Source organism: Colletotrichum spaethianum (assembly GCF_022836535.1).
Source record: "Colletotrichum spaethianum MAFF 239500 DNA, contig28, whole genome shotgun sequence".
In the NCBI taxonomy this organism is placed as follows: Eukaryota; Fungi; Ascomycota; class Sordariomycetes; order Glomerellales; family Glomerellaceae; genus Colletotrichum; species Colletotrichum spaethianum.
Genome location: NW_026054798.1, coordinates 140,542 through 168,086, shown reverse-complemented (window position 1 = coordinate 168,086; position 27,545 = coordinate 140,542). Strand labels below are relative to the sequence as shown.

Genomic DNA, 27,545 nt, shown 5'->3' with positions numbered 1-27,545 from the left:
CCCACGGCGTGCTGGCCGGCCTCTTCTTCGTCATGGGCGTCCAGGCGCTCGAGGGCAACGGCATCACGCTCAAGATCCTCTTCCTCCTGCGCGACAAGAACCTGACCCCGCCGGGGCACCCCTTGAAGCAGATCCGCCGCCGCCGCGCCATCTGGGAGTTCGTCGCCGTCGAGCTCATCGGGTTCGGCGCCACGTTCGCCATCACCCAGACTGTCGCGGCGGTCGGCTTCCCCGTGTTCATCATGCTTCTCATCCCCATCCGCGCCTGGCTGCTGCCGCGGTGGTTCTCGCCCGAGGAGCTGAACGCGCTTGACGAGCCCACGGCATCGCCTTTCACCATGGAGGGCATTGGCGGGGCGTACGGCGCAGGGGACATGGGCGAGGACTCGGACGACACGCAGGTGTCTGGGTACAGCTATGGGGAAACCCACGCCAGCAGGCTGGAACCGCGTAATAGTGAGGGCGTCCTTGCGTCGGCTGCTGCGCCGGGGAGGAGTCGAGAAGATGTGGCGGAGCTGGGGCAATCTCGGAGTGTGGAGAGTGTGAACCAGACTACAAGAAGGGGTGGCCACGCTGCCACAGCTGACTGATGATGCTGGAGAGAGGCCCAATGTTGGTGAACACATACACATACCATTGAGTAGAGGACATAATATGTAAATAGATAACATCTTAGAAATACATAACCGTCTAGGTTGGCTTCAAGCACTTTTGAAGCAGCAGGTGCCAAATGATTTTCAGCGTCGAGAAGTATCACGTTCAGGGAATCAAACATACCTAGTTGACTGGCTGTTCGAATTTCCGGGCCAAAAGCACAAAATCACGCCCCGATTGTTCACTCACTGAATTGACAAATCGAATATGGGTGATGTAGCATTCGAAATCGGTGTTCGCTCGTTATACATACAAACTGCACAGTTATGCAGAGACTTAATGCTTGAAGCGCCTACAGAGTCCTTCTCTGATTAAGCCGGGGGGCTTCGTATTCGACAGCGGTATCTTTCGAGCCACTTGATTCTGGGCTGGCTGCCCTATCAATGTATGGCTATCATTAGGCCAAAAGCTTCTACACAACCTTACCTTGTTGAGATGTTCGTTAAGACGATCTCGCAAGTATTACTACAGATATTCTCTGTCACCATTTGGCCGCTGTCAGCTCTCCCACTTCTGATTAGCAGTCAGTTAATAGCTAAAAGCAGGGCATCCCCCATTTTCTGACCAGCACAATCCACTCGAAAAGCAGCGAGTAATGTGTTAATTTGGTGATAATGATCATCTGTGTATTGTTTGCTGTATGTATGTCTACCCATAGATACTGCCGAGAAGAAATGGTACGGTCTTTCGTGTCTCCCGAGAAAGCTTAAGCCTTAAACTGTAGAGTTAACGATATGTGTTGTTGAACCTATCTAGGTTCCCAAGGCTGTCACCACCTGGGTACCTCTGATCCGAACCCTTCATTCTGACAAGATGTAAGGTCCGCAGTCTATTCCCGCGTTCTGGAAGCTAGGAACAGCTTACTTAACATCGTTATTCTATCGTCTCCCCATTTTCATGCTCATCTTCTACACTTGTCCTGCCAAACCGATAGACAATGGTTGGTATCGAGGGTAGCTCTATTATCTAGGCGACCCATGATCAAGACTCGGGGCTAGGTCTCCGGAGAACGTATCTGCAGTGCAGTCCCCATCCCCAAACCGAGGCTTTTGTATCCTTCCATGTAACGAAGGCTTGGCTCAAGGCAAACAAGGAACTGAAACTTGACCGCACCGCCGAGTCGCAGCCTTCACAGAATCTGGTCAGTCGTAAACAGCAGTTGGCACATAACGATGTCTATTTGATTTCTCGTCAAGTCATGATTCAATTCTCATGGAGATCGCTCTGGCTCATAATCTGAAAATGCCTATTAACCCCATTTTCGGTCACATTTAGAGAGGATGCACATGTATTATTATCCTATTACTGAGTCTCTTCTATGGAAGAAAGGCTGTGAGACTCTGACCGAATTCCTTCCAACTCCTCTTTCCATCTTGAGAGGGCTGAGATGGAAAACTTTGTATCCGGATGGTCCGCACCGAGGCGCTGCTGCCTGTGGTGTGCGCAGTTCTGCATTAACCTAACCGCGTCGTCCCATCGTTCTTGGCATTTCCAGGTGTATGCTAGGTTGGCCATACTGCTCAACGTATCAGGATGCTCTTCTCCTAGTACCCTCTTCTGTATCTCCATCACCTGTACCCCTAGCTCTTCTGCCTCTTCCCATCTGCCCTGATTTCTATACGTTACCGCTAAGTTAGCTATACTATGTAGCGTAAAAGGGTGCTCTTCTCCTAGTACCCTCTTCTGTATCTCCATCACCTGTACCCCTAGCTCTTCTGCCTCTTTTAACCTGCCCTGATTTCCATACGTTAACGCTAAGCTGGCTATACTACGTAGCGTATCAGGATGCTCTTTTCCTAGTACCCTCTTCTGTATCTCCATCACCTGTACCCCTAGCTCTTCTGCCTCTCCCCACCTACCCTGATGTACATACGTGAACGCCAAGTTAGCTATACTGCGTAGCGTATCAGGATGCTCTTTTCCTAGTACCCTCTTCTGTATCTCCATCACCTGTACCCCTAGCTCTTCTGCCTCTCCCCACCTACCCTGATGTACATACGTGAACGCCAAGTTAGCTATACTGCGTAGCGTATCAGGATGCTCTTTTCCTAGTACCCTCTTCTGTATCTCCATCACCTGTACCCCTAGCTCTTCTGCCTCTCCCCACCTACCCTGAGTTCTATACGTTAACGCCAAGTTAGCTCTACTGCCTAGCGTATCAGGATGCTCTTCTCCTAGTACCCTCTTCTGTATCTCTATCACCTGTACCTCTAGCTCTTCTGCCTTTTCCCGTCTGCCTTGATGTTTATAAATTGTCGCGAGGCCGATCAAACCGCCTAACGTAGCACAATACTCTTCTCCTAGTACACTCTTTCTCATCTCCATAACCCGCACATTCAGCTCTTCTGCCTCGCCCCCCCTACCCTGACCCACAAAAGCTGACGTCAAGTCGGCTATACTAACGAGCGTCAAGGGGTGCTCTCCCCCAGCCTTTCTTTTCGCAGCTTTAGAAATTGTGCTATACTCTGCTCAGCGACTTTCCATTGGCCAAGATAAATGAAATAGCCAGCAATGTGGTACAAAAGATGTGCCCTCGAGATGTCGCTATCCTTTGAACTAGTTGCCTTGATCCGAAGTAGGGCGTTCGCGTGTGGAAGGTAATCCCGACAAATATGTTGACTTTCGTATTTGCAATACGGATATACATCAGACAAAACCTCGAGAGCCTGTTCAACATACCCAGCTAGTCTGCCGTAAATTTCGAGCCATTTTCGAGTGACTAGCTGCACCAGCCGGTGCATGTCGACTGTGTTGTCCTTTGCCTCCGATATAAAGGAGAACGCCTTGAGAGTGCCTAAAGCTTTTGTCACTTTGGCTGTGCTGATACGTTGTCCTGAACTGTTCTTGTTGCAGAATTCCATTATGAACTTCTCGGGAATTCCTTGGCGGTCTAGGAGACTGATGAAGGACAAGATGTCGCTGGCAAGGGCTTCCTGTTGCTGGATCTGATTGAAGGAGATGATCCACGTAGCTGTGAGTGCGTGTGGTGTTTCTGAATCCCTGCCTACTGCTTCGAACGGTTCGCTCAGCTGATTCACTAACCCGGCTTCGCTTTCCTCCAGAATTTGGAGGTACCTGGGAACCGAGATGCTGTTCTCTTGCATGAACGCAGCGGCCTGCGCGAGAGCTAGCGGTAGATGCTCAAGGCGAGAGGAGAGGATCGATATTTCCTCAGCAGAAATCTCGTCATCCAGTATTCTGTGTATGAGCTGATTCGTCTCACCCTCAATCATCTCTTCCACTTCAATAAGTGATTTCCCTCGCACAATCCTTGATGCTACCTGCTTATTCCTTGTAGTAATGAGAACTGACCCGTGGCTACACTCGGGAATGTAGCGGCCAAGGCCAACTTTTAGGTTAGCCAGTTGATGTGTGTTGGCGCTGCCACTCTCAGAAGGTGGCGGGAAGAAAAGGTGCGTATCATCAGCGTTATCAATGACCATAAGCCACCGGCCACAATCCGGTCTCTCAAGCCAAGTTCTCAGAAGCGTTAGCACATCAGCTTTAGGATCATCATGCCCGGGACGCCACATTCTTGGGCAATATAAGAATAAGATTGGCGAAACCGGTCTGCATTGCTTGCGTGGACCCAAAACACTGATAGATCCGGGCGCGCATCTTGCAGCCAGAACACATAAGCGAGAGCAATCTGCGTTTTCCTGCACGAGGTCAGACAATGCCAGAATCACAAGTGGCAGCTCACAGTACCCAATACCGCCAAGGCCATAAAGAGCAACTCTCGACCTCGGTTTAGTAAGCTGATCTTGGTACTGTTCATGTCCAAAGAAGCCTTTGATTTGATCAAGTACTCCGATTCGCTCAATAAAATCCGGATTTTCGCCATACGGAACGAGGACTAAGTCTGTTCGTCAGTGAAGGCCATATAACTGGGAAGGCTACCTACACCATGTATGAGGAGCTTTTGGCGTGTCGAGTTGCGTGTATTGTTCGAGGAGTGCTTTCGTTGTCGAAGCCGCTGTTGCTGCGGCAAAATGCTGCCATTTTTTGTTCTTGTGGCTGTCCGCGTAGTCGCAGACTGCTTTCACAACGATACACGGAACTTCGTCCCATACGCCGGCTCCCTCCATCTCGAAGGCGACAAGCCCGTGCTCTCTAGCGATCCTGTCGCGATCTAGCCCGGCCTTCATTACGGTGTCGGCTGATCCCACGCGTCCAATCAGAACGCGAAGCTCTTGTGTTGCCGTGGCATTTCCTGCTTCCTGCGTTTTCTGCGCCTCGAGACGGTCCCTGGGTACAAGACGCGAGAAGTCGCAATGAAGTTCCTCGCACGAAGCGGCAAGTGCCCCCTCACATGCACCCGACAAGCTACAGCCACACAGGCTCGAGTCGCGGTGTCTATGGAGATAGCCTGGCTCGAAGAGGCGGTCCTCTGTTGCAACAGGACGTTTGTACAGGTTTCGGTGCACATCACTTGCCCTTTGCTGAACTTGCTCTAGGACTTGGCTGGCTCGATGCTGTAGGCGAGTGCGGCCATGATGCGTCTGGAAAGTCGCAACAAGAGAACGGACTTCCCTACTAGGCCTCCCTAGGCTTTCTTCGACAGTATCTTTCGGTTCGAACCTATCAGGATACTTCCGGCCCAGGTCGTACTGCAAAACGCTCTTGCTAATGACCACATCCCCGAGCAGGAGCTCGTTATCGGTCCCGGGGCTGGGTACTCCACCACAAATGCCAGCCAAGATGGCCAGCTTGATTCCGGTGTAGCGTGACTGAAGCCTGGCCGCTGCGCTTGCTGCGTGAGCCTTGCCCATGCCAGGGAGGAGAAGCAGAACGACGTTGTGCCTTCCGATCCGGCCGGTCGTGTACACGTTGCCGTCTCCCTGTGCGCTTCCCGGCTGACCTTTGTCATCTTCCCATATCTCATCGAAAGCGAAGGCGACGGCATCGTATTCGAGGGGTAGCGCGCATATAACTGCGATCTGGAAGTCCTCGCGCTGGCGAGCTCGCGTGCGGCCAGTCATGACAGATCGGGGATGATACGTGCCGTTAAGCGAAGATTTGTTTGGTGGATGTCTACATTTAATTCAGGCGCTCTGAGCTCAACGTCGGGATGTGTCAGAATCAGGCTGGCGTTACGTTGGGGAAGCCGATTGGTTCATCTCGTCAGCCGTGCCGCACCAATGTCTTTCTGCCTGTCAGTCATGATGGTGGAGCACTTCTGCACGCAGGTCATTATCATTGATTGTTTGATACATCGTTCCAGAATGCTGGCTGCGGCAATCCCAGGCTGCACAGTACACTTGTCCATGATTGCCTTTTTCTTCTTTTTTCCCCGTGAGTTCGAGTGCATCTCTCAATTAAGGCCGTGGCCATGACTAAACGATAATATATGGAAATGAGTAAGGCATCATGCTGTAGTTGATTGATTCTTGTTGGAGCGTAATGGCTCCACAGCCAATGATAAGGTGTGAGAGCTAAACTTGGGTCCGAAGTAGGTGATCAACTATAAAGTCTTTTCCGATCCGTCAAAGTATCCCACAGCAGGGACCGCCAATGCTCATGCCCAGGCCAGAGGGCGACAACTAAGTAGACACGCACTCAAGCTATTCAAGAGGCAAATGTGTTTATCCTGAGTCGGTTTTGGCAGAAGGTGTAGAGACGCTATTACTAAAAAAGGCTGACAGTAAACCAGGTAAAAGCGCAGAGTAGGTGCCTGCTTTTGTATGGTCTAACCGCATCTTCATGAGAAGAGCTACCTTCAGCTTGCTCTCCCAGCTACTTGCTAGGCAATTCCGATGTTCAAGAAGCGGGCGCCTATATCAATTACTACAGTATAGCAGGTTAAGCATGCCAATACTCGGCCCAACTAGTCCCGCCAGCCCGTTTAGGAAAGCTGGGTGTTTATGATTGGTCGTTTGTACAAAACGGAAAGGGGCATTCTTGTTGCTTTTTCGTATTGTTGGGGATTATGAAGGGCCTTCTTTAAATACTAGGATTTACGCTTAGCCGTAGCGCAATGCCAATGGCACATCGGAGGTGTCGTTGATTGCAGGAAGAGAAGACTGTCGACCCGTCTTTGGAGCGGAGTCGTTGAGACGTTGGAATTAAGGATGCGGCGGTGGTCAGTGCGCACCACCACCCGTCTTTCACTCCCCCCTTCCCAACTCCCGTCTTCAACCCTTTTCGTACTTCATACACTTCAGCTGGTAAAAAACCTCACAGCAGTCCCGGATTGCAACCAAATCTAGCCGGTCATGGCCGGGGAATATCCACAATCATGCACCGCACTTCATCGCAGTTGCCGCCGACGCGCAGCTGATTATGCCTGCCCATGTCCTCGTCCCCCGCGGAGAGCAAATCAGGTCCATCTTTTACCAGATCAAGCGTCGCCGTGCCGTCACGGGCTGAGTTCGACGCAGCCAAGGGTTCCATCTCGGAGAGAAATAATCAAGAGCCGAACTTTTCCCACTCGACATACGATACGAGAACCAACTTCGTGCTCTGACCGGTTCTCACCCCGGTCTAATTCCTCTCTGTACGCCCTACGCCCCCTCCGTCAGCGGGAGCTTGCAACACAGGACAGGTTCCGCCATTGGTTCGACCCGAATCCAACCCTGTTGATGACTTGAATCCGGAGGGTGTCTGCGCTGCTGCTCCCGCCAGGCTTCTCGGCACCGTCCTCCGCGACAGGGCCGTCTTCCTGCAGGGCGTGCTGGTTTTGGTCTCGTCCATCACCACGGGACCTTCATCCATCCCAAGGCCCAACAAAAGGCCCCAGACCGACATTTACAGTTGCAATATTCCCTTACCTGCATACCCCGCATCATACAGGACGATGCTCCCCGGACCTGGGGAAGCATTGAGGCTGGTGTCCTTAACGTCCGACTCCACCTATCACGCCGGCCGTCTATGCCGTCGGCCGTCTGCCTCCGGACAGACGCATTGAGCCAAGCGTCACCCACGAACAACACTCGCCCGATCTGACGTTGCGGGAACTAGTAGCCTTGGCCCAGCCCCCGTACGAGCCAAGCCCCCTTAGCTGTCATGAGCATGGTCCTCGCTCCAGCCGTGCCCTCATGCATGTCTTTCCCTCCACCAGGCCTTTTCCGTGGCACTTCGGTAAGCTTGTCCGCCCACCTCACCCCCCGATGCCGACAGTAACCATGCGTCCGCAGTTGCCTTATGTTGGGTTGGGTTGGCTCGCTGATCCGGCCGACTTTCGTGGATGACAGCAGGTCAATCCCCCTCAGGTAGGATAATCCGGGGGTCCCAACGCATGCTACCATGGTTCCATGGGTGACACAAGGTTATATGAATGGTTCTTCGGGAACTTTGGTGCTTAAGCTCGATACCACGCTCCCCATGATTTATCCATCTCCCGGGCTGGAGTAAAAGTCGGGACGGCGTCACACCGTCCAAGTTCTCAACCACCGTGTAACATCTGATGCAGTCGCTTTACGCGGGGACGGCTACGATGTTCAGGTGCTTTGCACAGAGTACGGGTCCGCGTAAAACGTTGGATGGGTGTTAGCCGAGACAGGAGACGCGGGCGAAGTCTTTTCTTTTTGGCCTTCGCATCCCCGTTCGGTTCCACGGTGTGACGCGGAGTTTCTGTAGCGTGAACTACCGTGGCTGCCACAGATTGTCTCTTTTGCCTGCTTGGTCTAGATGCGCACAGCCGAGAGACCTTGGGCCACCGTCACATGAAGTCTCGCGGCCTTGTCCGGACCGTCGTCGAAGGCATATCCCTCCGTGAATATCGCGTCTCTGTGTACCGGGCTAGCTCGGCATTCCTGCGTGGCAATGCTACGCTGATGTCTGAGGTCTCCAGGGACACGCGGTATGGTTACTGGACGTCGTGGCTTATGGCCGATCTGGAGGACGCGGATCTGTACAACGCGGGCGTCTCCCAGAGGTGGCACCGCAGAGCTAGCATCGCATGCTCGAGGGGGCGATCCAGTCGAGCAGGAGCGGGGAGGTGGCATCCGTTCTCGACCAGTGGCTTGCTAAGTTGTCCCTGCGGCTGGTTGATCCCAACCGACGGGACCCGTCATCTCGTCTCATCACGTCTGGCCGAGTAGCATCACGCTGAGTCCCCGTTCCACCGATATGCAAGCCAACTGCCACCAGCGCCAGCAGGCGCGATGTACCGGGGACCTGTCTGTCAGGAAGATTACCTTTCCCCTCAGGAACCGATCCCCCTCCATTCAGGCGGAAGACGGTGCTACACAGGACTGCAACATGCAAAAGTGCCACGGCCGGCGGTGATGGATTCTCGGTAGCCGCCAGTCACGTCGACAAGGGCCATCAGCCCACGGGACAGAACATGCCATCTCGTCAACCCCAACGCCTCATTACCTGAGTGAGCCCAGCAGGCCGACGACATTCCGGCTGGTTCGTTGCTGCTGCCGGTGCCTTTTGCCTATCCAAAGTAGATCCGGCGTCGCACCGCTTCTGTAACATCGTCGACATTACCGGCGTGGAAGAAATAGCCTCAATGTCGCAGGATGGCGGAAACCAACCCAAAACATGCCCGCTCCTCATCGAGTAAACCCACCCCATGGAGGGAGGAGGCCTCAACGGCTTGGCACCACTGGCCCGGCACTGCGGTCAGCAGCAGCAGCAGTTAGCAGTAGCAGCAGTCGGGCGAGCGCGAGATCACGGCATTGCCCGCTGAAACCGGGTCGAGCAAAGTTGAAATAGGCGGGACTTCTGCGACGGGGCAAACAAAAGTCGAGGTCCCTTTCCCTTCATCTCGCCCGGGTTCCAAGATTCCCCGGGCCACGTCCGCTCAGAAGAAGCCCGGCGAAAGTTAAGGGAAGGGAAAAGGGGAATGGCAAGCGGATGGGAAGGGGGCCAACCACGTCCCAGGACATGGCGCGCTTTCGGCCGGGCCGCCCCCCGCTCCTTTTCGACGTCTGCATACCCGGGAGGCCACGCGGGGGGGTTCGGCGGAGGTGGGCGCCGTGCCCCCCCTCCTCCAAAACCGTCGTTTCAAATTGTCACTCGGCTGAAGTTACCCGTGACTCGGAGAAAATCACAATAAAAAAACCATAACTCGTTGAACCCATGGGGGCCAGTAGCGCGGGGCACTCCGTGCTCGCGATAGTTCGCGCCGCCGGGTTTCTGAAGGGTGTGCGGTTCCAGTTGGGTTAAAGAATCGCCGCCCGCGAACCAACTTGCATAAGCGACGCGGGCTACATGGCATGGGGATGGCATGGCGCATGGGTGGTGCCTAACGAAACCAAGGGTGCAAGCCGCCCTGGCTTGCGCCGTCTCGGATATTTGCTTTTCTGCCGCTTTCCCTGCGGTGTTGCCCAGTCGCCGCCCTTTCCGCCATGTTCCCTGGCTTCAACACCGCACCAAGAGCATAGTCAGACCCGCTCCGGGAACCCGTGACAATGTCAACAGTGAGCTCTGGTTCCCTGGTTCGACGTGATGTACCGAAGGCGAGGGCATGCAAAGATGGACATGTGTGCACCAATACTGGGTCTGAAGACTCTCATACCAATCAAGTAGTCAATTCAAAAAGTCATACGTTTGTGGGGGTATTATCTGAACAAGAGACAACCGAGAACCAGGCCGTTTGTGCACCGAGAGAGAGAGAGAGAGAGAGCGCAAGAGTGGAAGAAGAAATCCCTATATGTATTGGGAGGGAAGTAATCCGAAAAGTATGTGCATGTTTTCGAAGAGAAAAAGACAGGATGTGAAAGCCAGTGTCGTCAGCACATGACAAGAAGAATAACAACATGAAAAACAGCCGCAAAAGAGTCGTGTCGTTGAGCAGCGCGCTCGCCCATTCTAAAACAAGAAAAATCAAATGTCCCGTCCCCTTCCCAAAAAAAAACAAGGCCTGCCTTCCCCAATGTCATCTCCCTTCCTTTCCTTGCTTTGCTCCAGGGTATCTTTTGACCATCCTTTCCAAATATGGTCTTGTAGGGATTTTTTTTTTTTTGGTATAATTTTTGCAGCTTTTTTCTCTCTCTTTTTTCAAAACTTATGCCGTGCTTCCGTATGCCGCGGTTCCGGGTGCGGGTCCGACCGGCGCTCCGCCCGAGTAGCTTCTCTCCCTCTTGAGGGCGGCAAAGTCGCGGCTGTAGTCATCTGCGCGCTGCTGCTGTTGGTACTCGCTGCTGCTGGCCGACTGGCTCTCGTGGTGCGAGGACATGGGTCCTCCGCCGCCGCCGAAAGTGTCGCGCATGGGGTCCTCGTGTTGGAAGAGCTCATGCTGGCGTGGAAGGCCTGCGAGAAGTCGTGGGGTGCGGCAATCGGCGCGCTCATCTGAGGCATCGAGTAGTCATGAACGCCGCCGGGTCGGGCTCCAGGGGTGCGCGGCAGGGAGAAGTCGACAGGCGCCGTGAGCGGGGCCGAGGGGAAGCTGGAGGTGTAGGCGGAAGTGGTGGCGAACTGGGCCGAGGCGCTACGCGGGGCGGATCCGTGGCTGGGAGGCGGCACTGAGCCGACAGAACGGTACTGGTTGCGAAGGTCGAGGCCGAGAGTGCCGGACGAGGCACGGCTACGGAGGCGGGATGGCGGACCCTGAGGGAAGCTCGAGTAGTTCATGCCCGGAGGCGAGCTGGTGGTGTCTATGTGATTGTTAGCGTCAGGTAGCGGCGGCAAGAGACGATGGGACCTACTGGAGTATGAGCCCGACTCGTAGGGGAGACCACTGCTCGATGGGCCGTTCATATGCTCGGGCTGGTAGACTGATTGTTGTCTTCCGCTGAGCTGCGGGCTTCCACCGGCGCCGTGGTGGTACGTGTTGTAGTCAATGGCATCGCCCTTCCAGGACATGCTGGAGCGGAGAGGAGACTGGATGTCCGATCGGGATCGGGACATGGTTTCCCTCAGCTGAAGGGGCTGGAGAGGTCGGCTCGGCTGGCCACGGTGCATGGACATGGAGTTCTCGAGGGCACCCTGTCGCGCAAAGGGGTTGGAAGTCCGGGGGCCGGGGCCCATGGGTGAGAGATGGCTGCCGTATCCATAGCGGTGGTCGCCGGTCGAGTTGGGCGTCATGGGAGACAAGATGTCGGGGCTGCTCATGTTTCCTGGCGGGGTGAAGCCAATGCTTCCAAAGCCGGGGCTCAGACCGGCCGACGACATGTGGTCATCTCCACCCTCCGCCCTTCGGACGTCGACCATCAGGGGTCGGATCATGTGGTCGGCGTACGACTGCGTTCCAAAGTTCATGGGCGATGACAGAGGGGTGTTGAGGCCGTGGACGGCTCCGTAGGGGGAGTGAAGTGCCTGGACGTTGTCAAAGTCGTCAGGGACAGCGCGCATCTTGATCATGCGGTCCCGGTCGTCAGCTGTGAGACGCTTAATCTTGGCGCGGCTGGATGGGGTCATGAATTAGTTTCTGGTTGTCTCTCGGATAAGCTACGACCAAGACTCACCGGTTCTGGAACCAGACTTGGACTTGGCGGGGGCTCAAACCAGGAATCTCCCTAGACAGACGCTCTCTGTGGGCAGCATCGGGGTGCGGTTGCTTGGCGAACTCGCTCATCAAGAACCGTGTCTGCTGGTGCGTGAGACTGTCTTCCATGTTAGCGGTCAGGTTTCCGTGAGGTTCTCTTCATGGTTCACCAACCGGAATCGCTTCATCTTCCTCCGTGCCGCCGTGCGCTCAGCAGCAGTCTGGGGTGTGCCCTCGCCGTCGTCAAGCATATCATCATCGTCCAGCATGTCGTCGTCCTCCTCTTTGCTCAGGTTCGCCTCGTCGTTATCCATGTGAGCCGCGGCCGTCTCGGCCTCTTGCTCCGTTGGGGTCATCGTCTGGCCTTGCATCTCTGTCGAGGCCGCCCTCTCCTGAGGTGCCATCTCTGTGTACTTGTTTGAGGATTGCGATGCCTGTCGCTGTTCTTGTTGCTGCTGTCGCTGCCTGTCCTCAGGCTCGTCCTCCGGGGTAGGCTGCTTTACTTGGCGGAGGCCGAGGGGGTCTGCTGTTCCACGGCTGCTCAAGCCGGTGTTGGGCTCCTGCTTGGTTTGGATCTCTGCTTGTGTTGGTGTGCCGGCTGTAGTGCGAGGTTGCGAGGCTTCCGAAGTCTCATTACCAGCTCCGTACGCCTGGGAGAAGACGTTATTCTCAGAGCCGGAGAGATAAGAGTACTGCTGTCCCTGCCACTCGGGAGGCGTCGGCAAGGTGGTTTCGAACTGGTTCGACATGCGTGGAGGTGTGGTAGGTGGCTTGTGAAGGGGAGTCTCAAACTTGCTATATGACCAGTGGCTCTGCTCGGGGGTATCAAACTGCCTGGTAGCAAGCATTGGGAATGGTGATGGGGTTTCGGTTTTTTGGTATATTTGTCTTGTTCCGTACGGATTCAGAGACGGCTTGGGTCTCTAGGAGATCCTGGAATAGCTGGACCTAGGACAGACGGGTGTGTTTGGGGAAGGAGTGTCGTTGTCGAAGGGAGTGGTGATGTCCGGATTCAGAGGAGACAACGGCGCATCACAGGACGGTAGGCTGATCCAAGAAAGCTCCAGTATCTCTTGGAGAAGCTAGTCGTGATGTTGGTCGTGGTCTGGATGAACCGAGAGTATAGGACAAGGGCAACCGATAGTGACAATATACGGCACTCGAGGTTGATGATTCGGAATGATTGATGGAAAGCAAGGCAAAGGCTAGCTTAGATTGAGGTCGTAAGGTCTAGGTCTCTGGCCTTAAGTTGGGGCCGAGACAGATCTTAAGCAACTTAATCAAAAGAGAGAGAGAGGTGTAGGGTGATGTGTTGATGCGTCAAGTCGATTTGGGAAAAGGAAGAGAAGCTGATGAAAAAGGGAAAGAGGACTTGGCTACCCCAGGTCCCACGAGGTAGGATCGATCATATATTGTATAAATTTGAGGGTGTGCCGACTGATTAGTATGGCGGGGTCGATCGACTGGGAGGCGTTACTGGGCCTGGAACTGACAGGGCCCGTCGTGTATGGCAAGTCTGAAGGATACCCGCGGTTGCAATAAGGCAGCACGGTTGGGAAACCCTTGCTTCTTAGTATGGCAGAGGTGGAATTAATACCGAAGGGTACAGCCATCCACACGGAGAAATGTCGAGGCTGGATCCGGACAGGACTCTTGGAGGAGGGCCAGCACGGGCAGCTGCGGCCACGATGGGGACAACGGCTCACCCAACTTGGGTCGAGGAGCCCGGTACCTGACTGATGGTGTCGAGGAGGACGAGGGGGGGTACGGCGGTACTCTGTACAGGCGCAGTGGAGAAGACAGCTTCAAAGGGGACCCGATGCATGGTTTAAGGCTCGCCGACTCAAGAGAAAAGCCGCAGCACCAGCTCATGTGCCATGCCATGCCATGCCAGGCGGGTAGGCATGCCATGGTGTCGAGCTTGCTCCTCCTCGCCGCCGCCGCCGCTGCTGCTGGCAGGCCCCCAGGTCCCAGGCCCCGGGCGTGGACATGGGTGCGGATTGTTAGATGTGGATATGGGTTGACGGGGGAAGGGTAGGGGGAGGGATAGACAGGAACAGTCGGGGGGGGCCAGCATCCATTGTGTCGTTGCAAGATGCTCTGCTGAGCCACATACGCATCTGTGCGTGTGTACATCAGGTAAGGGTGGTGATATTTCTGTCCACCAACGTCTCCTCCCGGTTCCAAAGGGAACGAGAAAAACCCTAGGCAAAGCCCGGGGGGCTGTTCAGCGTGAGAGTGACAGACGGACGGACGGACGATGATAGAAACTATACCACACATGCCCATGGCGTTAAGATGCTCGGCTGAATGGCTAATGCCGCGCGATGATGACACTGGAACCAGGCCATCCAGCTTGACATGGCGCGACCTGGCCCGTGAGTGGAAAGCTTCCAGATTAAGACGATAGATTTCTTGCAGCGCAGCAGCAGAGCAGACGACGCCCCGGCGAGACGGGGTCACCTTGCCTCAAGAGTACTGAACAGGCAGGCCGTTGTTGACGCCTGAATCAGTCGGTACAGAACCAGGTGGGCGGTTTTGCAGAGAGTGAGACAGGGTCGAACGGGGGGCTTCCCTTTCGTCCCCTTGCAGCGGCCGCAGCCAGAGAGCTACCTAGACTCAGGAACCAGCTCACACTCAGGCACAGGCATTGGCATTGGTATTGGCATGGCATGTTGTATCTCAGGCACGGTCGAAGGACGTGGGTGGCCCCGATAAAAAAAAAAAAAGGTCGATACGGAGGGATCTCCCGCGTCCAAGGGAACCGAACCCGGTGTGATTGCACAGGACAGCAGCCAACCCCGACGTCAAACCCACCGGGGCGAGACAGCCGGGCAGACGAGCCCTTGCCTCGACACGGCCTCAGAGCGAAAAGGTGCCCGGAGAAGAAAGAAATCAAGGAGCGAGAGAGCATCTCGGCTGGGATATCGAGGTGCCGCTCATTGGCCTCTGTGACATTAGCTCTGTATCGACTCCACGGATGAACGCATGACCGTTGTCGAGCAGCCCGGCCGAGGCCACGCCCAATGGGAAAGATCATCGATCAAGGGGAGGGGGGAGGGAAGGACAGGTGCGGTGGCTCTCGCTCGCTTTCTGACTACGGCGATTCTTCCCACTGCGGGTACCAAATGTCTGAGGAGGCTGCGGGGGAGGGTGTGGGAGGAAGCGGGACGGCGGTGGGAGGGTACGGTGTGCGGTTATTGAGTTGGCCAGCGAAAGAACAAGGGTCGGGAAATCTGGTGGGGGAGGAGAGAGAGAGAGAGCGAGTGTGTGTGTGTGTGTGTGTGTGTGAGTGTGAGAGGGAAGCGAGCAAGGATGGCGGTAGTGTGTCAGTGGCAGGGGGAGGCACGAGAGTCAAGGCGAACCGTCTTTTCGCGCGATACGGCGTACAATACGAAGGACCAGCAGCAGAAGCAGCATTGCGTATGTGGAATGTGGTGAAAGAGACTTACTTCTCTGGCTGACCGACGGCAAACCCTCGACGACGTCGATGGATGATGGGCCGAGGATTATGGAGACGACGGAGACGCAGGCGAGGCAGGGGACGAGAACGGGGAACAGCTACGGCTACGGACACAGCAATGGGCGACGGATAGTTCCCCACCCCTGGCGCGTTGCCTTTCTGGCGAGGCAAGGGGCGAAGAGGCAGAATGAGCAGATCCCCAGACGTCGACGTCGTCCCGCTCGTCGAGGGCCTTTGTGCCTAAGCACGACGACCACGGCGACGGCGACCCTCTCTCTGTCTCTATCCCTCCCTCCTTGGAGAGTGTGTCCACGCGGTGAAAAGGGGGGGGGGGGGGGGGGAGCAACGGCGCTCCCGAGGCGATGGTGAGGGAGAGAACAGCACGCCATGTGGGATCGTGTATTATGTACGCACTCACCATCTGGGGCCCGTCCTGTACAGCCATGTTTTAGAAGAGAACAGAAACAGGAACGCGCATGTGTCTCTCCTGCACGTTGCGTGCAGAGGCACGCAGAGATGGGACGAGCTCCAAGGTGCCCGGGGAGACAAAAAAAAAAAAAGAAGAGACTCAGGAGTGAGGAGGACACCCCCACAGGAAAGAAAGCATGTTCACGCTCCGGCTCCACGTCCACCACCCAGGGAGAGCGATTCTCGAAGCCGGCGGCTCCACCATGAGCAACAGCGGCAGCAAGGAGCTGTCCGTCAAAGTTGTCATCGGGTACAGCAGAGTCAAGGAGGTTCGGTCCACTTGCAATCTTGCGCACATCGGTACCTTGACCTGTGCCGTGTTGCAAGACGAGTCCGATGAGTGATTTCTCCGTGGGACAACAGTCGACTGACCCGGCGAGCGGTGGATTCTGCCTCTGCCTCTCTCTCTGTCTCTCCCTCTCTCTTTCGCGCGCGCGACAAACCGCTCGTGTTTGGTTTGCCCTGTCCTCGAACTGAGGCGCGTTTTAAGCTCACCTTCCGGCGTCGGAAGCGCCTGCCGCCATCAAGGGAAACTGGGAACCAAACGAAGCGGTCAGATTAGCCTCCGGCATGTTTGTATTCGCGTGCGTCTACTTTGGTACGACACGACATAAGAGGCCGGCACCGTCTCCCACCTCCCCCCCAGGGTCCAGCTGTACACTACGTGCCCAGACGAGATTGATTAGTTCCCCGTAGCTTCTTTCTCTGACAGCACGGCACTTGAAATTTGAATCTGGGCCCAAGAGGGCGTGCGTGCGAAACCGCCCACGGGCCCTCTGCCCCGGGACGTCCGCGCATCCCCACGTGCCTGTGATTCGATCGGAGCCAGGCCTCGAGATGAAAAAAGAAGGAAAAAAAGAGGGTTCGGAAAAGGAATCGCTGGTGAAGGCCTGGTTCGATTTCATCTATGCCAGGCTGAAGAGGCGCCAAGCTCGTCAATGCCGTCGTCGACGTGGAGGGACTGCGAACGACGGGCGTCAGGGCCGTGAGCAAGGGCTCCCGGTCCTTTGCACGGCGAGACTGTTCCCCGCCAGCGGCGGCACAGAGATGGAAAGGCAAGTGAGAGAGAGAGACACACACACACAGAGAGAGAAACCACTCCAGGTAGAGTACCCGGCCAGGGTCTTTGCAGCGGGCATTGTGAAATGCGCATGCGCCGTGATAGGTGGTCTTCTGGCGTTACGTACACAAGGTTTGGCCCAAGGCATCTGGTACGTTCCATCAAGGGGGGGCCCATTACCATTAGGGAACCCATCCAAGGAATTCCGAAAAGAGCACGACCGCGGCGCGCTGCATTGTCGACGAGACCCAAGCAGAGAGCGAGAGAGAGAGAGCAAGGAGCAGTGGGCTAAGAAAAGGTAGCGTTGCAGCGGGCGATGCGATGGATGGGGTTGGATGGGTAAGGGTATGGGGGCAGTTGGAACGCTGCCCGAACGAGCCGTAGGCTGAAGTGCTGTGATGGGATGCGAGGGCGATGCGATTTCTCCCGCCCTTCTTCGGTGGGGTCGCGGTGCAACTCGTCCGCCCGCCCCTACGACCGACGGCACCCGGCCTGTTCGTCAAGGTACCGAACCTGCCGATCACCTTTTGTTCCCTTGAGTATAGTGTACAGGTACTGCGCGCGCACTCGCTGAAGAGGTCGAGAACACCCAATCGCTCGTGTGCCGGGGGAGGGGAGATGGGTGGCCCTCTCAGAACCAGGCCCTGAGATTAAGAATAGTCATCTCATCCTCCCCTTTGGCGGGAGCAAGATTCTGTGCAGGACCGCTAACTCAAGTTTGTAGAACCAAGCATGACGACACAGCATGACTATTTACGTCCGGCAACTCTCTTGTCATCGGATGAAAGGCCGTCAACTCATGTTCCATATGTAGTGCCATGGCGTGCCACGCTTAGCATAGTACATAGCACAGGAACTCGTGGTCCCCTCTTTTTTCTTTATTTTATTTTCGTCGTCTTTCGTAATCGTAGTCGTAGCGTGCCGTGTTGTACCTGTAGTCCTCCTCCTTCACGGGAACAGATGCGGCGGCGGAGTGACGGGGCTCGGATCCAAGGAGGCTGGCCAACCGAGCCTGGAAGGAAAGAAAATGGCAAACGAACAGGAAGATCTCTGCAAAGGGACGGGCCAAGCGACGAACCAGAGGCCTTCCCTGGCCGCCGGGGGGGGGGGAACACATCATTCGCGCTCTCTCGTCTCCCTCACACTTCACTCACTCACATCACATCTCGCCAACAACACCGGGCAGGAGGACCCAAGGGCAAGGGTGGGGGGGGCGTGGCAGTAGATATCAACGCGCTGATGATGGCCCGCGTCGCTCTGCTGCTGCAGTGTACCACTGCATTGCACTTGCTTGGTGCGCTGAGCTGCGTGCAGACAGCCCTCCTTCGTTGCTTCTTCTGCTTGCTGCTGCCGCCAAATGTCCGTGCCCAGATTTGGCCGTAGAAGGCTTCCATCTGGCATCCTCCGGCCAGGGAGACGAACCGTGGTTTCATCCCATGCCGGGGTGGTCCTGTAGCCCAGGCCCGCTGTTGGGCGGGAGAGAGCAAATCACGCGTAGGGATCTCCTCGTCATTGTCCAGGGGTAACGGGTAATCATGGCCAGTCACACACACCACACGCACGCTCTTCCTCTCAGTCTCTCTCTCTTTCTTAGTCTTCGTGTCGCTGCTCGTCCCCGCGGACAGCGTGAGGCAGGGGTGGGCATGATGGTGCGGACAGGGAGCCTGCTCACATCACCCGTCGTCCTCTCTGCGGCCGATGTGGTGATGAGGGGGGGATGCGACGCTCGATGCGATGAGAAAAAAAGACACCGCCCAAGACATGCACAAGAGACATCACAAGACACGGCGAGACTGTACGTGGCGGAATAAGCGAGCACCTCTGCCTACATGGCCCTTGCCCCCCCTCCCTTCTACGGATGACGCTGCCAGCCCATCTATTCCGTACCGTACGTGTAGAATATCTGTAAGGATGGCCCCGAGGCAAGACAAGACAAGACGAGGCGAGACACAGCGCAGGCCCGGGTTTGTGCGTGACTTCACGACAATCTCCGCCCCCACCTTTTTGCTTGCTTTCCCATCGCCAGACCTGGGTGTTTTGGTCGTCCCGGAAGCTCAGCATGATGAGATGACAAGTCTTGGGGGAACCGTCTAGAGTTGCACCCAGGACCGGCTGCTGAACGAGCAAAGCAGGAGCCAAGCAAAAAGCGAGTAAGAACCTCGAGCGAGTGGAGGAAAGGGGGGAGGGAAGGGCCGAGTTCCAGCCCGCTGACGCGCCCAAGCAGTATTCGTTGCACGATGTCTGTGACCTCTCTTGCTTTTTGCGAATCATTTCTCATGATGGGCGGTCCTAATTTTTTTTTCTGCCTTTCTTCGTTCTTCCTTACCCTCAGACGCCTTCCCCCTGACGCGTCGTCGGCCTCGCCTCGCCTCACACACGCTACCTGGCTCTCGTCATCGGGACGCAAACCGACAGAATGGCCAAACGCCAACGTGGGCTGGCACGGGTGGATCGGTCGTGCAGCGACCGGGTCCTCTAATTTCAGTCGCAGGAAGAGGTGGGAATCATCTCCGGTCGCCGCCGAGCCCATACAGGAAACCGCTCGTGGGCACACGGCCGGCACTGGCTTTGCAGGGCCCAGAGGCGACATGAACAGGAACCTGGGAGGGGAGTGGATAGGAAGAGAGAGAGAGAGAGAGAGAGGAAATCCTTTCCTTGCTGCTGCCGCCGATGCGTATGCGTTTCCCAAAAAACTTTCGCCCACCGTCCAACCGGCGGGGGGACCTTGGGTGCCATGCCTGCGTTGATCCCGAGGACATCTCGAGATGAGAGGAACGGGTGATGGGCGTCGGGTATCAGGCGCATCAGGTTCATCCATGAGACACGGGATGGGGGCTCACGGACGCCACGTCCGTCAATGCAAGCTTCTGCTTGCTCGCCCTTTGCCGTTTCTTGCTTGCTTTACCCGCCTGCTTGATGCAGCCGTGCCGATCAGCTTGTTTGCCCGTCGCGTATGCTTCGAGAGAAAGGGTGACGGGCGGGCGGGAGGGCAGCGAGACGCGGCCAGGAACAAGGGCCCCGAGGCTTTCGATCGGGTCATTGGTGATCGCAGACAATCACCATCCATCCACACACGGAGGGCTCAACTGGGCGCTGCGGTGTACACTACACATACACACAGACACACGACCATGCAAGCCACTCGCCAGCCGTTGCAAGCAGCCCGTCCACGGGCTACCCGAAGTCCCCGTCACAAAAGCCCAGGGTACTTGAATCGAGCAGGAACAGAACAAGCGCCGGCTCCAAAAAAGGTCAAATGGGAGAGAGAAAGAGAGAGAAGGGGGAGCAGAATAGCGCCAAATCTACCGGCGCCCCGTCGTTTATTAACTTGACACAAGGGCCTGTTGGGCCATGCCTGGGACTTCCCAAAGATCTCTGAATCGCAGCCAGTCGCGCTAGAGAGATCCAACAGGTTCCGACAGCGCGGCAACCGTGGGGCCAGTCCAGCGAGCACTTCGTCCAAACTTGCCCTCCCGCGCCCTTCAGGTCGCGCGCGCGCGCAAATCACTTCGTCACAACTTGCCTCGCCAGTGTTCCCGGGAAGCGTCCGACGTCCCCCCCCCTCCACCCACCCCTTCACCTAACCACCCCCCAGGCTTGCTAGCTTGCCTTTGCGTACCTGCGTGATGACCATCGCCTCCCAGGGGTCTTGGCAAATCTCCAACCCACCTCAATCCAGCGAGGCGGGACTTTTGGCGTGTCTCACTTGCCATGCTTTGGGATTACAGGTGCATTGCTGATGGCATCGCGCGTTGTTGTTGGGGGGGGAACTTTGGATAATCTCACGCAAAAGTCTCGACTCGTCTGACAGGCTTGTCTCTTGACGTTGGGGCTGCAGGTCCAACTGCCACAGGCAAACAAAGTGGATTGCGGCAGTTGGAAACGGCATCAAACAGCAGCTTTTCTGAAGTACAGCACACTAGCAGGGAGCGACGACGTCGACGACGACACGGGCCGACAAAGGTCGTGTTGGCGAGACCAACGCAGCAAGACTTGGAGGCGGCAGTTGTTGGCCTGTACGTCCGTCCGTATAGAGACGGGGGCCAATACAACCAGTTTGTCCGACCTTGCGATCTGCAAAACAACGAGTTTGTTGTGCGTGTGTATTGCGTGTGTGATTCTCATGCAAACATGGATGCTGCAGCCCGCAACCACTTGCTTCTTTTTTCTTTCTTTTTTTTCTTTCGCAATTGCCCCCTCCTTCCGGCTTTCGCTTCCCGCTTCCCTTTCGTCGGGCCAACGAGATGTGCTGCATTCCACACTACATCGTCTGCAATCAGAAGGGGAAGAGGGAGGCGCAGATGGCAGCCACATCCCGGGATCATGCGGCGGCAGCGGCCAGTCGAATCCCCGAATGCGGACGCCGGCCGCCGCCAAAACCACTACAGCGATAGCTCGGTGCTGGACATTGTTTGACGCCGGCCTCCGGCTCCGTCATGGTACCACGCGACAGGGCCTTTGGGATGATCAGAAACCCCATCACTCGCATAGGCAACCCGCCCGCAGCTGGGTACTCTATTCGAAGCGCACAGGCAGAAAATAGAAGTCAGATCCACCGCCAACCGCTGTTGGTGAAGCAGAGATGGTGGTGGTGGTGGTGGTGGTCTGTGCCCCCTTGACGGAGCGCCGACGGAGAGCCGCAGGACATTGAGTAGGTAGCCGCGTCGGGCCAGGCATGCAGTTGCGTGTGTGCCTGTGCGTGTATGCGCTTGTGCCGTCAGAGTAGGAGGCAGCATCGGAGGCCGGGGGCCGGGAAGGGGGGCTGACGGACGGACGGACTACCTATGGAACTGGTTGAGGCTGAGGCTCATCAGGCGATTTGTGGATGCGGGTGGTGTTGTATCGCGTCTAGGACTCGAGACAAGAGCGCAAGTGTGGCGCTTCCGCTGACAGCCCACTGACGACATGGGCGGGCAGCGGCATTTGGCATGGCCTGCATCGCTATCCCCGCGCTCGCTCATTCGGAAAGCCAGCGCGGGCTCTGCTCCCCCATTTCCATCGGTGCTACCTATAGTATCTTCTCGTCTCACTGTCGGCGTTGTGGACCTGGGGGGTCGGCTATGAATAGGACTCGAGGGTTGCAGTGGTATCGGGCTCGCCAGCTCCTTCCACTCAAAGCCAGGACCCGCTCGTCCAAGGGCCTCTGTAGGTGGTGTAGTTTAGATGCTGCTGGCTGCTGCCTTCTCATTCCAGAGTCATGCGGCTCCACGACGACCAGCAGCCGGGGCAGGTGGAGCTGAATGTTGTCGTGGGAAAGATGCTGTGCCAAGCGTTCGCATGTCTAGATGTTGCATGTCTCGACCATGTGTGACTTGCATTCGCGCCTGCGCCCGCCCATGCGTGGCTGTCGCCTTAGCCTTTGCCACGAGCGATGGGGGTTCGCATAGGATCCGCGAGCTCCAAGTCTTTTTTTGAGAAACTAGAGAAGGTCGTCCCGATACCTGTTTGAGCAGCAAGGGTTTAACGAACTCAATCGTCGTCGCCGCGTCTCGTCCGTGAGCATTGGTGGCTCGTTAGTCCTCGGGAAGACAGAGTTTCTCGTTCTCAACCGAGAAGTCGGCTTGCCACCATGTGCGACACGGGCATGTTGATTACAGGTGAAGGGCAGGTGGCCGATTTGCCTCGGCGTGGCTCGTCACACCAGTGACGGGACGAGCAGGTCGAGCAGGTTGGTTGGTGCGGCTGCAGGGCGAGCAGGGGAGCCCCCCCCCCCTCTCGACAAGCCTTTTCGAGTGCCGGTCCTGAATCCCCGACTTTTCCAACAAGAGGGAAGTGAAAGGGGCAGGGATGACGTTTGTTGAATCGATTATTGCCCGTAGGGGGTGATGAAGCCCCCGTCGGTATCCGTATTCGTCGGTGTCCTAGTGTACAAGTCTTTCAACATGAGAAAAATTTCCATGGGACATGCGTGCAATGGAGACGGTCGAGGTACCGGCCGGGCTGTCATTGGTATGGACTGATCCGGACTTGTCAATGTGCGCGTTTGTGGGGATCGGGAAACCGAAGACGAGATGAGCATCAAGGGCCCCAACAGTCGGAAACGCTGCTGGTCCATGGCCGCCAAGACCTGCGCCGGTTTTGCAATTGCGGTGTGTGCGGATAACGCTGTCCACACTGGAGGCCCTGAGCAGTGGGAAGATGCCGCCGGGCATGGGGGGTTCACTGTCATGGTGGACAGACAGACCAAACCAAATGAGGCAATTCTAAAGAGGACCCCGGCGGCTTCATGATGTGGAGATCTTGCAAGCTAGACGACGGACGAGCTGGCAATCAGAGAGCTCGAAGCTAGCATGCTGCCGGTGCTGCTGATGCTGCTGGTACTGCTGGTGCTGCGGACGCAGAGGAAAGGGGGGTTTTCCCTGAGAAGGCTTTGTCGTGCATGGCGGTCTCGGCCACGATGGATGGGGACCTGTTCCTGGATAGACAGATAGCGACAAGCTGAGGTGCCCAATGTCCGCAGTCCGCATTGGCCCGATTGAATTCCCTATCAACCCCCCCCAAAGGCCTTGCTGATGCGTCAACCCGGACATGGCAAGGGCCTGGGCATGGAATGAGGCAGGAGGGCGGGCCCGACAGGCAGAGGTCGAAGCAGACAGGGCGTCTGCCGATGCTTCATATGGACGGGATCCGGAGATGATGCGATCTGGCAAATCATCAAGAGGACCTTCTGCCGGGGACAGACATGTTGTAAGAGCCTCCTCCTCGCAATCAAGGTCTCACCGCTGACGCGCTATCCTCCTTCCTTCTTCCCTCTCTGCCTCTCGGCCTTTCTCCCTCAACCCGGCTTGCCGGGGGGGATGGACCAGAGTGGTACTCGGTCGTCGGCGGACCTGCTCCCGCTTTCGATGGGCATCCGCTACGGAATCGCAACCGTGCTGAGCGCTGGGCCCCGGCCACCGTTGCAACGCCGTGGGCACTTTTGGGTATCTGTCTGTGTACGGCGGCGTTTGCCGTTCGCGTACAGACTTCGAATGCGGTTTAGACGCCTTCTAGAGAACCCATATCCATCTATAGGGGGGGCCCAGATCTCGGGAGTGGGCCTACTCGACGACTATGTATGTACATAGTACCCGTCTCCGTTCCTGCGCATTTAGCCTGGCAGGAGCCAGCGACGCTGGAAGGAAAGAGCGGACCCCCACCCCCCCTGTTCGCTGGCCTAGGGAAGCCAGATTGATGGCGCCGATCGGACGGCATTAGGTAAGGTGGCAGCCCGAGGGTGAGCAGGCATCCCAGGCCTCCAGAGTTCCCAGGCGGTCGGTCCAGTCGGGAGGTCCCCCTCGGGACCCCTTCCAGCTACTCGGTCACGGAATTACGAGTCGTCCCGGCCCACGGGCATCACCCCGGTTGGGAGGAGCAGCAGACTGGCTTCGAGAAGGGTCTTCTGCGAACACCGGCCGCGACGAACCGACGACAGCCAACCTTGACCGTCTTGTGCGTGTGCGTGCAGCAGGGCTCTCTGCCTTACTGTTATTGTTTTTCATCAAAATTGCCTGCCAGCCCCCGAGCTACCTGCACTACCCGCTCGCCGACGCAATCTAGGTGCAAATGAATTGCACCGCCGGACTCGTTTAGACTATCAACCGTATTTTGACGAGGAGACTAATAAAAAAAAAGTCCCCGACTTTGTAGGTGAGACACACAAACACAGCTGCCACGACGCCCTAGGCCACGGGTGTCACTACGTAGCAAACGCCACTCGCATACCATGGCGGCGGGAACGGGTTGGGTGTCTCATTCGAGATCGGGGGTTGCGACGGGGCTAGCCTTGTCACCGGGGCCGAGTGCTGCGAAAGCTCTCCGCACGGTCGCGACATTGACGGTGAGAACAACAACGACGACAACGACGTCGTCGTCGGTGCCTTCTTCGGCGTGAACGAATAATTGGGCATCGGTTAGGGTCTCGTCTCATTTCGTCCTGCATCGTCTTTGCCCCGTACCGCCCCGTCCCACCCTCCCTGATGGCTTGTCGTGAACTTAGTCAAGGACGAACTCGACTCGAGTCGGGCGTGCGAGGGGACCCGCGACAATGGCGGCAAATGCATCGACTCGACGGTCTGTCTGGGCACGGGTGCGGACCCTGTCAGCTTCTCTGCCCGCTCTGCAGAGTCGTCTTGTCGGACCTCCTATCATCGGACCTCAATCATGGACTGAAAAGGCATGGTGTAAACCTTCTTGTCGACGTCTGCTATGCGCGGCGACTCAGGTGCTGGTCGTCTGACGGCGGGCGGAGAAGCCACCAAATGACCCCTGAGGCCTGGGCAGATGAGCCTCCGTGGCCCTGTCGATACGGACGCCAAGATGATGATGGATATGGGTTGGTTGAGAGTTGAGAAGGAAATAGACCTCGCTAGGCTCATGGAGGCACTCCACAGCGGGTGGGGATGGTTGAGTCGAGGTATCGCGCGAGCGAGGTTGAAGGTGACGGGGGGGGGGGGGGGGGGGGGGGGGGTTGGAGAGAGGTAACAGGGCGGTGGAGAGGCGGCGGATGCGGTCAGCGGATGTCGAAGGGCACGGATACTTGCTTGCAGCAACACATCATCGGGTGCCATCCCGCCCCAGCAGGCGCCATCAGAGGACGAGGTGGTATCCGGTCACTGTATCCGTAGGCGCGCCCGGTTCTGAGGCCCTGGAAACCGTGCGATTTCCCACCAGGGCGGGGAGGGCAGGATGGGCGCCGTGGGTTCGATGACGGAACTCGGGAGGTACTGTAGCAACGGGTGGGAGATTATCTGTAGGGAATGCCGCATAAGGGGACGTGATTGACGGTCTGGAGATTTCCTTTTTGCGGGTATCTGGGTACTGGAATTGTCAGGCTAGGCCAGGCCCAGGCCAGGGCCGCGCGGGACGACATTAGGAGCTGCCGGCGGCCGGTACTTGGCTGGAATCCACCAGTCGGGTTCTGCATCACTGCCGGACCATTCCTCAGTACTTTCTTTCCGGCCATCTTCCCCGGTTGCCCCTTCTCTTGGCCCTCCTTCTCCTCCTCGTCTTCCTCCGCACGGCGAGACCAAGCAAGCCGTGTTGGTGTGTATGCGTGTTTGCATCTCTATGCCTTACGAGTGTCGCAGGGTAGCAGTCGTGACCTCCATGCAGGCCGCGCCGTCTCGCGTCGAATTCCTTCTGGTGTGTGTCTATGTGTGTGTGTGCATGTCCGCGAAGCAGTGCTCCTTGCAGCAAAGCGAGATGCGATCCGTCGGTTTCGGCACAAGAAAATCCCCCACCTAACCCCGGTTCTTTTCATACCAAAATTGAGCCCTAGCGAAAAAAAGGAAAGAGACGGCGAGGGTCATGATTAATCGAAACAAATAACAAACAAAAAAGGGACAGTAAAAATAAAAGACCGCTCCGACGGGCCCAACTCCGTGGGAAAAAAACCACCCCGCCGGCGCGCCAACAACGACGTCCACCCGATTGCCCTGCCCAATCTTAGCGTCAAACAGGCTGGCTTCCCCCGGTCCCCAGGTTCCAGCGGGCTGCCCTGGCTGTACCTGTGCCTGTGCCTGTGGCTCTTCGGTGTGCGGTGTGCACCTCTGCGGCGCGGCGCCCCCGGGCCTGCCGCGCCTTAGCCTGTCTTGGGTTGCAGCGTGTTGCTTTGCTGGTTGCTGCTAGTGCCGCTGCAGTGTGCCTGGTGCCTTGCACGTAACGTTGTCGTTGAGCCGAATGGTGTGGGGAATCAATATCAGAGCCGTGCTAAGAGACCCAGCCAGCTCTCTTGTCTTCAGTCCCTCAGCCCAGCTGGCTTCGGCAAAGGCGCGTTAGGGCCGCTTTTAGCACATCTTAAAACCCCAACTATGAGTCGCAGCCGTCAAGCATGTCCGCCCAAGCAGGCCAAGGGCGAGAATCACTACATGGGAAAGCGCGCGCTCGAAATCGCCTTATATCACACACTTAACAGCGCTTATATGGCTAAGCTTGGCACGCCGCGGCATTGACACACATTACCTTATTCTGCCATGTGCAGCTCGTTGCATGATGCACCCACCACCCGGCTGCCACTTGCCCGCACTTGGGCCCAACGTCACATTGCCGTCTTAGTCATTCAGCCTTTTGCGTGCTGCCGGGTTGTCGGGGCTGACTTGAGACGATTGACGTCTGAAAGATGTCTGCCGTTCCTGTTTTACCACACCCGCGCCATGGCGCGACGGCATTCCCGCCCATCCCAAACCAGAACCTAACCCCCATTCGTCCATCACATCGTTGCGAACTCTCCTCCCATCCCGTTTTTTTTTTGTGCACTTCGTCCCATCTTCCTGCTGTGGCACTCGCATCTCTTCAGCTACAGCCCACTCCTCCATCCTTGCTCGCCGGCCCTGCCATGCTATGCCGTGCCAGGCTATGCCAATGTTCGAAATAGCATCAGTGGGCTAATTTTACATCCTCTTTGGCTCCATCTCAGCCCAGTCCTGTTCTTAGCGACCTGCCCATCCCCGTCTGCTGCGCAGGACGGCCGTCAACCGTGGCGGCGATCGAGAGGGGAGCCACGTGCCTTGTGTTCCTCGTTTTGTGAGGGTACTCCTCCCATC

General features: G+C 56.7%; 6 protein-coding genes across 6 annotated transcripts; 2 read left to right on the top strand and 4 right to left on the bottom strand.

Moving 5' to 3' along the window:
• Positions 1-32: 32 nt before the first annotated feature.
• ColSpa_09382 (putative transporter) lies at positions 33-590 on the top strand (the record flags this gene model as incomplete). Its single annotated transcript, XM_049275594.1, has 1 exon — positions 33-590. One exon carries the CDS (start codon positions 33-35, stop codon positions 588-590), a length of 558 nt encoding a protein of 185 aa, XP_049131551.1.
• A 3,960-nt stretch (positions 591-4,550) lies between these two features.
• On the bottom strand, positions 4,551-5,636 carry ColSpa_09381 (5'-methylthioadenosine/S-adenosylhomocysteine nucleosidase; the record flags this gene model as incomplete). Its single annotated transcript, XM_049275593.1, has 1 exon — positions 4,551-5,636. The coding sequence occupies one exon, from the start codon at positions 5,634-5,636 to the stop codon at positions 4,551-4,553; it is 1,086 nt and encodes a 361-aa protein (XP_049131550.1).
• Positions 5,637-6,867: 1,231 nt separating this feature from the next.
• ColSpa_09380 (uncharacterized protein) lies at positions 6,868-7,047 on the bottom strand (the record flags this gene model as incomplete). Its single annotated transcript, XM_049275592.1, has 1 exon — positions 6,868-7,047. The coding sequence occupies one exon, from the start codon at positions 7,045-7,047 to the stop codon at positions 6,868-6,870; it is 180 nt and encodes a 59-aa protein (XP_049131549.1).
• Positions 7,048-10,612: 3,565 nt separating this feature from the next.
• ColSpa_09379 (homeobox-leucine zipper protein HDG5) lies at positions 10,613-12,160 on the bottom strand (the record flags this gene model as incomplete). The annotated part of the gene is made up of 4 exons (XM_049275591.1): positions 10,613-10,843; positions 10,921-11,201; positions 11,253-11,950; positions 12,012-12,160. The coding sequence occupies 4 exons, from the start codon at positions 12,158-12,160 to the stop codon at positions 10,613-10,615; spliced, it is 1,359 nt and encodes a 452-aa protein (XP_049131548.1).
• Positions 12,161-12,168: 8 nt separating this feature from the next.
• ColSpa_09378 (uncharacterized protein) lies at positions 12,169-12,879 on the bottom strand (the record flags this gene model as incomplete). Its single annotated transcript, XM_049275590.1, has 1 exon — positions 12,169-12,879. One exon carries the CDS (start codon positions 12,877-12,879, stop codon positions 12,169-12,171), a length of 711 nt encoding a protein of 236 aa, XP_049131547.1.
• Positions 12,880-16,099: 3,220 nt separating this feature from the next.
• ColSpa_09377 (uncharacterized protein) lies at positions 16,100-16,306 on the top strand (the record flags this gene model as incomplete). Its single annotated transcript, XM_049275589.1, has 1 exon — positions 16,100-16,306. One exon carries the CDS (start codon positions 16,100-16,102, stop codon positions 16,304-16,306), a length of 207 nt encoding a protein of 68 aa, XP_049131546.1.
• Between the last annotated feature and the right edge of the window lie 11,239 nt (positions 16,307-27,545).